Here is a 12538-nt window from a genome sequence, read left to right as displayed (position 1 = left end):
GATAGACAAATAAAAACCAGATGGGGAAAAAAGTATTGGTAGAAAAAGGCACATAATGGCAAATTAAAGCTACAAGCTGTGAATTACGTGCTTTGTAGGCTAAACGCACGGTAGCAGGCTTGTGTTAAAGGGAAGGTGTCTTTGGAATGAGTCATACTCGCTGAATTGTGCAGCTGTTTCCTTGGTGACCCCCTCCCCCCCGCCCCCCACACTCATTGGGACCCCCCCTTACCCACCCACCACTTACATGCTTAAATTGGAACAGAACACTGAGGACACGTTCCACTTTGTTTGTCCGACACCCAACACTTAAAGAACAGAACACGTTCTCTGTTTGGACCCCCCCAACCAACCTCCCCCCACCCCCACCCCCCGCCATACTCCCCCATCAAATACACCTGACACCACAGATTTGTATGACAGGCTGGGTTAGAACAGGGGCTCTACACATTATGGGGGGGGGCGAGGGGGTGGTGGGTGTTCAGCAGGAAATATAAAACAAAAAAAGAAACGCGGGGGTGGCGGGGATGTATCTGATACAATATCCATCCGCAAGGACTGAACAGCACTGCAGAGATATAGAAATACTGCTAGCTTGGGAAGGGCTTGGGGGGGTGGAATTTCAAACAATATCTGGCAGACAAAGGTAAGCCTGGCATCGGTTAATCAAATGAAAATACATAAACGTTACTTAAAAACATAAATACGACTATTTAAAAAAAAAAAAAGAAACTGGACTTCATTGGTTAATTCCACGCCTAGTGGAGTCTCGGAGGGCTCGACCGCGATTGGTCCTGAGGTGCGCCGCAGGGGCTGCTGGGAGTTACGTGGTGGACGAGTCGGAGTAAGGGAGGAATTTGGTGAGCTTGTTGGGCGAGCTGGGACTCTGGCACTCTGACTCCTCGCTCATCTTGAAGAAGAGCTCCTGCTCCCTCTTCTTCTGGTTCAGCTCGTCCTCCAGGGCCTGCGGGTGAAGCGAGGGCACTCGTCACATGACTGGGGAACACGTTCGCGGAGGTACACAGTGCACCTGAGTACACAGACAGCTCGGGCATATCCAGGGGCATCTGTGAGAAGTAAGTACTCGCGCGCACATGGGAGTTGCTAGCAGGGGTACGTGTGCTGCACAGGATATTAGGTGAACGTGGATTCAGGTGGGAGTGCTTATATGCAGACAGGAAGGGGTAAGGACAGACTGGGCGTGTTTTGGGTGGGACAGGGGCGTGTTTCGCGTGGGACGGGGGTGTGTTTCAGGTGGGCAGGGGCGTGTTTCGGGTGGGACAGGGGTGTGTTTCAGGTGGGGCAGGGGCGTGTTTCGGGTGGGACGGGGGCAGACAGGGTGTGGTGCGGACCTTTTTCCTGGGTTTGAGAAGCTCCCTCCACTCTCTCAGCTGCTGGTTGTGCATCTCGTCCAGAGACTTCAGCCGCTGGGTCTCATTCTCTATCAGCAGGTGGCATTTCTCATTCTGCACACATAGGAGGGACACATCCATTATCAGCCAACACGTCCATTATCAATCAACACATCTATTATCAGCCAACACATCCATTATCAATCAACACATCCATTGTTAACCAACACATCCATTATCAATAAAAACATCTACTATCAACCAACACATCCATTATCAGCCAACACATTTATTATCAAACAACACATCCATTATCAACCATGGACCAAGACATCCATCATCATCCAGCACTCAGTGGACCAGCGGTGTCTGCGGTGGTCGTACCTGCAGCTGCTGCAGCTCCCTGACGTTGCTCTCGCACTGGCCCACCATCTCCCTCATCTGGTTCTCGTGCTTCTGCTGCTGGTGCAGCCGCTCGGCCTTCTGCCTCTTCTCCTCCTGCAGACTGAACTGCAGACACAGAGAGGAACGATTTGCACACGGCAAGACTCTCTCAAGCAGCAGGGGAACAAGATACACAAACGGTAATGATTGTGTATCTCGTTCCCCAGCTGATTAAGAGAATAAATAAGTTGAAAGTGACTTTTTCTGGTCTTGTTGTGTGCAAACGATTTATTTTTAATTACGATACCGCTGAGATCACACAATGTTTTTTTTAAGCTGTTGAGTGCAATGGTGTCAGTTTTTCTGTTTGAACCGGAGACAGGCACATGCACGTGGTGCACACGCAGCAGGTCAAACAATGTCACAACCCACCCTACACCAAACCGTGGAAAACAGGGTCAGCTATGTTCCACACACCCAGAAACTCTGGATCCCCTATTAACTGAACGAGACCTACAAAAACAGCCTGAGGAATCCCTGTAAATAGGCAGAGCACTGCCCTGGCAGCGCGGTGTGGCGCAGGCCGTGGTTTAGGGGCGGGTGCGGGCGCAGCTGACGGGCGGCGGCCGGTCTGCGCAGTTGGCGGGCGCGGGGACGCACCTGCTTGATCTTCTCGCGGTCCTCGGCGGCGCTGCCGGTGGAGTTGATGCGCAGGCTCTTCTTGAACATGACCATGCGCGTCTTGCCCTCGCTGCGCTGGATCTTGGGCAGGCGGCCCTTCTCCTGCTGCTGCCGCGCCTTCAGCTGCTCCACCATGCGCTGGTTATAGCACTGCATCTGCTCCTGCTCCTGCAGCGCACAAACACAAACACGCATGTACATACACACACACACATGCGCGCATGTACATATACACACACACACACGTACATATATACACACACACACACACACACACACACACAAACACACACACACACACACACACACACACACACACATGCAGGCATGTACATACACAGACACACACGTATACACACATACACACACGTATACACATACACACACACGCACGCGCACGCACACGCACACGCACACACAAAACACAAAGGTGCATGTACACACACACACACACGCAAACACGCATGTACATACACACACGCGCATGTACATATATACACACACACACACACACATAAACACACACACACACACATACACACAAACACGCATGTACACACACACATGCATGGATGCACGCATATACATACACACACACATGCACGCATATGCATAAACACGCACACATGCACATACAAACACACATGCACAAACACATTTGCGCATGCAAACACACACACACATACATACATACAGGCACACATATGTACATACATGCACACAGAAAGAGAAGGGGGAGAGAAAGAGAAGGGGAGAGAGAAAGGACAGAGAAAGAAAGAGTTTAATATCTTAAATACACTCAATCAAACAGATCTTTAAAATCGTAACATTAACTTGAACATATGTCCGCACACACGCAAGCACGCAAGGAAACTTTTACAAGCTAATTCCGCAAATAGCTGTGGACACTGATAGCATGCTAAAAAAGCAAACTTGTGGATAGAGTTTCTGAACGGCGAATGAAAAATGTAAATGTTTAAACAACTCCACACTGGAAACAGCAGTAATGGAAGAGTAAACAGGGGAAGGTTCTCTCTCCCAGCACGGTACCTTCTCATGCTTCTTCAGCAGCTGGTGTCTCTGGAGGAAGTACTGATCTTTCAACTGCTGTTTCAACAGCTGGTGCCTCTCATGGAGGTTATGCTCCTGCATGTCCCAGATAGCAGCTTCCCTTTCTGAGGGGGGGGGGGAGAGGGGAGCGAGGGAAGGGAGAGAGGAGAGAGGGACAGTGAGAGATAGGGAGGGAGAGAGAGAGGGAAAGGGGATGGGGCGAAAGATTGGGGGAGAGAGAGAAAGAGAGAGTGTGTGTGTGTGTGTAAAAAGAGAGAGAGAAAGAAAGAGGGAGAAGGAAAGTGTGTCTATAAGCTAACGTTTCTGAGCACAGGACAATCTAGCATTCCAGAGAGAGGGGAGTGTGTGCTTTAGGGTCCTAACACACCAGGGTAACAAGCCCCCAAACCAGCACTTGTGAGGACCTGATGAGTGTGTGTATTTGGGTAGTAGGTCGGTAACAGAATAAATCAGAGACTGTGAAGAATCCAGGAGGCCCCTCCGGAATCCCTGTAGCAGTCAGAGACACGCAGTGCATGCGGTGTACTACTGTGTGTGTGTTTGTGTGTGTGTGTGTGCGTGTGTGTGGAGGGAGGGAGGGAGTGTCACTTAAACACCCCCACAGGGAAGTTAACACAGCAGAGTGTATGTAAATGCTGTAATGCCCTTGCTTCAAGTCTTTAGCTTGACTCACATTCAGCAGGCTGAAGATCCTCCACATGGGGGCGCTATTGGCACAAGTAGCAGAAATTGGTGCGAGTGGTGCTTTGCATCAATGGAACTGCGTCCTTGTTTAATGAAGGAATGCCAACATTGTTTGTATGATAACTCGGGAAGCGGAGCGGGATTGGACAGAAGCTAGCCCAGCGGCACACAGCACAGCAGCAGTGCGAGATCGTTCTCCTGTTAGCTGGGGATAGCCTCCATGCTGGACTGGATCCAGCGCTATTTCAGCCAGTTTCAGCCTCCAGGGTCTCCGGATGATGATGCACTCGGGCCCTAGAGCTTCCCGATTATCTTCTGTGGGGGGGGGGGGGGGGGGGGGGGGGGGGGGTCAAGTGTGTATTAACCTCAGTGCGTGGGGGGGGTGGGGGATGTTGGAGTGTTTGTCGTTGACCTTTCTCTGGGAGGGGGGGGGGGTGGGAGTGTTTGTCGTTGACCTTTCTCAGGGGGGCGGGGCTTTAGCTAAGCCTATCCGTGGCGAGTAAGGAGCGGGTGTGGGAGAGCCGGCGCACCTCGGATCAGGTGCTGCTTCTTCTCCAGGCACTGCCGCTCGGTCTCGGAGATCTCCCGCTTGTTCTCCGCCGTGATGCTCTTCAGCAGGGTGTCCAGCTTCTCCTTCTGCGCCGCCAGGAACTTCTGCTCCTGAGGAGGAGGAGGAGGAGGAGGAGAAACGCTCACACTACTGAACACTGCTTAACACTCCCTTAACACGGTTCTTTTACAATTAACCCTTTGAAGACCAGGTTCTTTGGAACGTTTTTTTTTTCAAAATTCTAAGTGTGAGTGTTCTAGAACTCCACTGCATCAGTTTTTTTTACAGTGTAACGCCTTAGAAGTACATATCTTAAATGATCTACTTCATTATACGCCACTCATCTCACGGTGGATATTAAAAGAACTCACACAATATAAAAGACCATGAGGATGAGACATGACCAAAAACGAATGAGTCAAAAACCAGCGTGAGTCCAAACATGCTGTGATGTCCTCCCCAGCATTCGGTACAGGCAGCACCTCATAGGCAGGCACGGGCATTTTTTTTGGGGGGGGTGGGGGAGATGGAAGGTGGAGGGGGTGGGGGGTTTCATGGAGGGTGGGGCAGGATGGCTGAATTGGGAGGTGAGAGCAGACACCGTGTGCTCACCTCCGTCTGTTTGGTCTGCTGAAATGAGCCCATTCGCTGTTTCAGGCTTTCCTTTCTCTGGCTTCTCGGCATTTTCTCAACCTCCCGCTTAACCTGTAAATGTGCAAAACAAAAACTGCTTTAATAACAACCCCAACCCTCCGAGTTCTACAGCCCTCCCACACTGCAGCCCCTCTGACCCCACCCCCTTGCTCCTTCAGACCTCAAACCCCTCCCCTCCCTAGTTTTCAGCCTTGTAACCCCGCCCCTCCCAAAAGTGCAGCCTTTCTAACTCCGCCCCCTCAGACCTGCAGCCCCTATAACCCCGCCCCTCTCAGACCTGCAGCCCCTCTAACTCCGCCCCTCCCAGACCTGCAGCCCCCTGACCCCACCCCCACACCCTGAAGCTCCTCCCCCACCTCCTTCTTCTTGTTCTTGAGCTGCTCCTGGAAGCGGCTGTGCTCCTTCTCCTGCTCGGAGCGGATGCGCTTGGTCTCGTCCCGCAGGTGCACCGCGTGGTCCGTCTCCATCTTCTCGATGGTCTGCTTCTGCTGCTTCTCCAGGCTCTCCAGCTCCGTGTCGTAGTACTTCTTCTTGGTCTGAAAGGATGGGGGCGTTGGAGCATTTGAGACATTGAGTCTACCTGTCCCTGCCTCCACACTTAATATCGCTCTCAGACTATGACATTTTAGCACAGTTATAGTGATATATAGCGGAGTGAAATGGTAACACAGGTATAGTGGTATAGCAGGGGGTGAAATGGTAGCACAGTTACACAGTTACAGTGGTATAGGGGGGTGAAATGGTGACACAGTTGTAGCGGTACAGCAGGGGGTGAAATGGTAGCACAGTTGTAGCGGTATAGCAGGGGGTGAAATGGTAGCACAGTTGTAGCAGTATAGCAGGGGGTGAAATGGTAGCACAGTTGTAGCAGTATAGGGGGGTGAAATGGTAGCACAGTTGTAGCGGTATAGCAGGGGGTGAAATGGTAGCACAGTTGTAGCAGTATAGCAGGGGGTGAAATGGTAGCACAGTTGTAGCGGTATAGGGGGGTGAAATGGTAGCACAGTTGTAGCGGTATAGCAGGGGGTGAAATGGTAGCACAGTTACACAGTTGTAGCGGTATAGCAGGGGGTGAAATGGTAGCACAGTTACAGGGCCACAGGGAGATGCCATGTGGTGATGGGCAGACTCACACTGATCTGCTGGTCAAAGCAACGCTGCGTTTGAGAGGTGAAATGGTGGCAGTTACAGCAGAACAGAGACGTGACATGACAGCACAGTCATAAGAGCAAAGAGTTGTGAAAAGGTGGCAGTTATAGGGGCAGAGAGAGAGATGCCAGGGTGGCAGTTATAGGGGCAGAGAGAAAGATGCCAGGGTGGCAGTTATAGGGGCAGAGAGAGAGATGCCAGGGTGGCAGTTATATGGGTACAGAGAGAGAGATGCCAGGGTGGCAGTTATAGGGGCAGAGAGAAAGATGCCAGGGTGGCAGTTATAGGGGTGCAGAGAGGGGGTAAAATGGTGGCAGTTATAGGGGCAGCGAGGGGGTGAAATGGCGACTCACGTTCATCTCCTGGTCGAAGCGACGCTGCATTTGGTCCTTCTGAGCGTCCAGCTTGGCGTTGAGCAGAGCCTGAGCACGGTGCTCCTCCTTCTGCAGCAAACGCAGCTCCCGCAGCTCCTGACGCCTGCACACACACACACACACACACACACACACACACACACACACACACACACACACACACACACACACACACACACACGCACACACACAGCATGCATACACACACACACACACACACACACACACACAGCGTGCATACACACACACGCACATACACAGTCAACACAACCTTCTTCATAGATGTTGGCATTAAGTAAAAATATGGCCAAATCCCTCCTGATAAATAACACAGACTATATTAGCTATCCGCTTCACGTGACAGATACAGCATTTACACCTCAGTAGTGTAACGTGTTAAAAGGCTAAGTTTCTATCAGGAAAAGCAGAGTAAACTGATGCTAAATAATCATTACATTAATCACACAACAGGCCGGCCGTATTTAAAGGAGAAACAAATCTGCCAGTTACTGAAACCCAAACTGAGACTGTAGTGTCACATTCTCACCACTTGATGGCAGTAGACAAAAACTCTTCACAAAGCTGAGGGCGTTTGCTCACCACATTATTGTATTTGAAAACAAAAATGTCAAATGTTTGCGTTTAACACGGTCCTTGACAAAATAAAGCCAACTGAGGACCATCACTATTGAAACTATATAGAAAATATATTGCATTTATAATTTCCCTCAAATGTCACAACAGGAAATTTCTGAAATATTTTTACATTTCCTCACATCAAAAGTCATACTAATGTCATATGTACACGTCCCCTCAACACACACGTCCCCCATATGTAAATACAGATGTTTCCCGCTTTCAAACAGAATGCTTTCTCTCTGTCGGTTGTTTAGATGCAAGGACAGAACATCGCTAACAGAGGAAACTTTGGCCAGGATTCCTTACATATACAGAGCAGGTTATGTTACACACATTCTCACGATAGGTGCAAGTCTAGCGCCCTCTTCAGGCCGCCTATTAGAATTACCGCACTCCTCACTTCCTTATGTCGGAATGTGTTGGCGTTAGGACGTGAATCTGCCGGGTTCTTCCGGAACATTCTCCCCACTTGCCTGAGAAACCTCATCTCCTCGTCCTTTTTCTCATCGTCGCCGATGATCTTGGACGTGGTCACGCTGACCTCCACGCCGTCCACGACAAACTTCCTGGTGCGCTTCAGAGTCTTGCTGGAGAAACGGGAGTCCTGGGGGGGGGGGGGAGGGAGCAGAACTGTGAATTTGGGGAAGTGGTGGGGAGAGGGGGAGAGGGGGAGAGGGGGTTGATGGAGGGGGGGTGGAAGGCGGAGGTGGGGGGAGGGGGGGTTGATGGAGGGAGGGTGGAAGGTGTAGGGGGTGGGGGGGTTTGATGGAGGTGGGGTGGAAGGTGGAGGGGGTGGGGAGGGTTGATGGAGGGGGTGGTAGGAGTGCTGGGATTTTCGTGCCCTTTGGAAGCGATCTGCCAGTTCCGCCACAGTGACCCAGGCTCTTAAAGAAGGACTCCTCTCTGGGGGGGGGGGGAGCACCGGGCCAAGAGTCCCACACCGAGCGTACCGGGCCGAACAGAACCACCAGGGACCGCCCTGCTGTGCATCAGATAAACTCTGGCCTGCCAAGTTTCCCTGCATTTAGGGAGCAGGGGGAGGTCCACTGTTCCACATCGGCCTACTCACACAGGGAAGCAGCAATAACAAAGCAAAGAGACCGTGAAGCACAACACTCCAGCCCGCACCAGAGAAGCTAATGTTCCTGCCAGCTACGCTTCACAGCGCAGCGACGGCCTTCTCCTCAACTGTGTGTGTGAGTGTGTGTGTGTGTGTGAGAGAGTGTGTGTGTGTGTGTGTGTGTGTGTGAGAGAGAGAGAGTGAGTGTATGTGAGAGAGAGAGTGAGTGTGTGTGTGAGAGAGAGAGTGTGTGTGTGAGAGAGAGTGTGTGTGTGTGTGTGTGTGAAATAGAGAGAGAGAGAGAGAGAGTGTGTGTGTGTGAGAGAGAGAGTGTGTGTGTGTGTGTGTGTGTGTGTGTGAAAGAGAGAGAGAGAGAGAGAGAGAGTGTGTGTGTGTGTGTGTGTGTGAGAGAGAGAGAGAGTGTGTGAGAGTGTGTGTGTGTGTGCTTGCAAGTATGTGAGTGTGCATGCATGTGTGCAAGTGCAAGCGTGTGAGTGTGTGTGTACACGTGTACTTTTTTCAGCTCAAGTGTGTAGAAACGATTACGCACCCACCGGTGCGCGCACACGTGGGTCTGTCTGAGTCCATGTGTGTATCTGAACAGGTGCACACACCTGCGACACACTCAGCCACTAACAAAGGCCTTGGGCCTCATTTCAGGCCTCTGCCCTGTTCGCTGAGCTCGGACTGGGTCCCGACACACCCAGCCCTCCACACTCACCATCAACCATTAACTTCACATCCACAAACACCCTCCATTTTGCTGCGTACATGCTGTGTACAGCAAACTTTCTGCACAGTAACGATGCACGTCAAATGAACTGCTGAACAATCTGTTCTGTGGGGGGGGGAGGGAGGAGGGAGGGGGGAGGAGGGGAGGAAAAAAAATATCACAAATGAAAGAATTCAGCGGGGCGGGGTGAACAGAATGCCGATGGCAGCGGACTGTACGCCACCAGAAGCCGCTGGTCACAATGGCTCCATAGAAACGGCGCGCACAATGCTGAATGGAGCGCCAGACAAAGGCCCATTGGCTAAAAAAAAAAAAATTACACGGAAAATGTTGTGCGCAAATTCAAAAACGAGCCCCTTGTAAATAAATCGGCCACAGTATTTAAAAAGGCCCCGTGGATAGACTGGCGCTGTCGAAAACCCCGCGGCTCTGTGAAGGCCTCTCTGTGTGAAGGCCTCTGTGAAGGCCTCTCTGTGAAGGCCTCTCTGTGTGAAGGCCTCTCTGTGAAGGCCTCTCTGTGTGAAGGCCTCTGTGAAGGCCTTCCAGCCTGTGACCCTGCGGACACACCCAGCCAGTACAGCGCAGCGCAGTGCCGGAAAATGGCTGCTTTTCATGGCACTGCCACACAGGCCCGTCTTTGTGCTACGTTAGCGCGCAGTTTTCCGCCAAACCCGCCTCCTCCTCCAACCCCTTACGCCGCTTTTTCCAAGGAGGGGTGCTGGGATGGCGCTCCTCCTCTGAACAGAGGTAGAGTGCGCACCACAGACCCGTCCAGCTGGGACAGGTCACCGAGAGCCAGTGATAATTACAGACTCAGCTAAGACAGACAGCACTGACATGCAGTGATAATTACAGACAGACTCATATAAGACACACAGCACTGACATGCAGTGATAATTACAGACAGACTCAGGTAAGACACACAGCACTGACATGCAGTGATAATTACAGACAGACTCATATAAGACACACAGCACTGACATGCAGTGATAATTACAGACAGACTCATATAAGACACACAGCACTGAGGTGCCTATGCTAGAAAGCTTACGCTGGAACTTCAGTATAAGTGCAGCTTATGGCAGTAAACCCGTTAACCTGCTAAGAGGCTAATAGGCTAACAGGCATATAGAGAAGAGAAGAGGCTAATAGGCTGACAGAGAACAGGCTTGCTCAGCTAACAGACTAACAGGCAGCCACAGAAGAGGTACACAGTGAACTGCAGTGATAATTATAAACAGGCCCAGCACTGAGATAGAGTGGAAGGCTCACTCACAAATTGTAGAACATGGCAGGAAACCTGCTAGCCTGCTAACAGGATAACAGGCTGACAGAAGAGAGACAGGCTTACTCAGCCAACAGAAGAGGCCCTAATCCTCCTCCCCCTTCCCTCCCCCCCCCTCAGCAGGGACACCCCAGAAGCGGCACTCACCCTGACGGAAATGGTGCCGGTCTCTTTGTTGACGGTCATGTCCCCGGACAGGTTGAGGCTGAGGTCGGCGCTGTCCGAGGCGGAGGTGCTGCCCGTGTCAGAGTACCGCTGGGACGCCTTCCTCTTGGCCCGCACCGGGGGGCCGCTCAGGTGCTCGGGCCCCTCCCCCGGCGACGGCAGCTCCTCCGAATCCTTCCTCAGGCCCCTGTTGAGCTGGAGGCGGGGCAGAGCCCCGGTCACCGCGTCGACGGGGCCGTCCACGGCCTCCACCTCGCTTTCGGGTTTCCCCGGTCCCGGGTGGGCCGCGAGAGGGGGCGGGACCTCCGTCTCGGGCGTGGCCGCGGGCTTGCCCTCCTCCGAGGTGGGCGTGCTCTTGCCGTCCTCGATCCCGGAGTCGGAGCTGGAGGTCTTGACGGACGTCTCGCTCTCGGGCTTGTCCGGGTCGCAGGTCCCGAAGCCCTCGTCCGACAGCTTGTCCCGGCCCAGGCTGTCCGACCGGTCCTTTTCGGGGCTGGCCTGTTTCGCGTCCTCCAGGGAAGGCTGAACGGGCAGGTCGGCCGGGTGGTCCCCTTCCAGACTGGTCTGACTGGTTTCTGAGGGATCCTTGGCCGGGGCCTGCGGGGGGGGGGGGGAAGGCGCACGGTTAACCCTTTCCAAGAGCAGGAGTTTCGGAACGTTCGCTCGTCATTCTGAAGCCAGCGTTCTAGAACTCCACCGCTTTCCAACTACGGGCGGCGATTGTGACATCATCATTAGAATGTTCGGCGAAGAACATTCCAATCACATACTTGCGGCCTCACGGGCCTGAAAGGGTTAAGAGAGAACCCAGCGGGACGCCTCCGGCGGTTTCAGTGCGACGCCGTCAATCATTACCGCGCATCGCCGCTAACAGGGCGCAGGAATCCTGCGCTCACCGCGTGCCAAAGTTCTCCGGGGTTAGAACTCGCAGCCAGCCCTGACCTTTGAGACAAAGCGAGCCTCGCAGGCTCAAACCAGTTCCCCGCGCCGCATGATCGCGTAACAACGCGCTCTCGTCCCGAGCGCCGCCTTCTGCTTTCTCATCTGCGCAATCAACGGGAAGGCTGCCAGCGTAAACAAACGACGTCATCGAAATTTTTACGGTAAACTATTATTATTATTTTTTTTTTATTTGCTTTTACGGCCTCCTCCTCAGGATTACTGTACGAGAGCAGCGTTCCAGTTATTAACACGGTGGGGACGGGACTTGGTCCGAGCGCAGAGCTGTGTTTAGACGTGTCCTGCACCGGAGATGCAGCAATCCTTTCCCCAATGTTCCAAAATTCCCGTTTCCCCGTCCCTCAGCGGAGGGGAGGGGGTGGGGTGGGGTGGGGGATTTCTCAGACTGCGTCTGGAGAGCAGGAATGAAGGACAAAAGGCTCCATCCTCTCTCCGCTGGCGCAGAACTGATATAAAACTCCCCGAGTTCGTCAGAACCGGCAGAAGCACCAGCTGCTACTGATGTACCACAGCCGACCCGAATAAAGATCCGGAATGAGTGTGTTTAATTATGACATACGTGTGTGCGTGCGTGCGTGTGTGTACATGTGCGAGTGTGTGCGTATGTGTGTGTGCGTGCCTGACTGCATGCGTGTGTGTGTGTGCGTGCATGTGCGTGTGTGAGTGTATGTATGTGTGTGTGCGTGCGAGTGTGTGTGCATGCACGTGTGTGTATATGTGCGTGGGAGCATGTGTGCGTGCTTCCATGCATGTGCGCGTACACGTGTGAGTGTGTGCATGTTTGTGTGCGTGTGGGC

At 52.7% G+C, this 12538-nt stretch overlaps 1 protein-coding gene across 1 annotated transcript in view; it reads right to left on the bottom strand.

The window, feature by feature from the left end:
- Positions 1–410: 410 nt before the first annotated feature.
- Positions 411–12538, bottom strand: part of stk10 (serine/threonine kinase 10) — a 44316-nt gene continuing 32188 nt past the window's right edge. The window contains exons 9-19 of the mRNA XM_035431830.1: positions 10764–11378; positions 8012–8142; positions 6879–7002; positions 5733–5912; positions 5335–5427; positions 4703–4832; positions 3468–3592; positions 2397–2585; positions 1737–1862; positions 1353–1466; positions 411–964 (exon numbers count right to left, since the gene is read on the bottom strand). Coding sequence (XP_035287721.1) covers positions 824–964; positions 1353–1466; positions 1737–1862; positions 2397–2585; positions 3468–3592; positions 4703–4832; positions 5335–5427; positions 5733–5912; positions 6879–7002; positions 8012–8142; positions 10764–11378 — 1968 coding nt within the window. The 3' untranslated portion in view covers positions 411–823. The remainder of the gene's footprint in view (positions 965–1352; positions 1467–1736; positions 1863–2396; positions 2586–3467; positions 3593–4702; positions 4833–5334; positions 5428–5732; positions 5913–6878; positions 7003–8011; positions 8143–10763; positions 11379–12538) is intronic.

This window comes from Anguilla anguilla, chromosome 9, assembly GCF_013347855.1.
Source record: "Anguilla anguilla isolate fAngAng1 chromosome 9, fAngAng1.pri, whole genome shotgun sequence".
NCBI lineage: Eukaryota > Metazoa > Chordata > Actinopteri > Anguilliformes > Anguillidae > Anguilla > Anguilla anguilla.
This window is presented reverse-complemented; position numbering and strand designations above follow the sequence as displayed.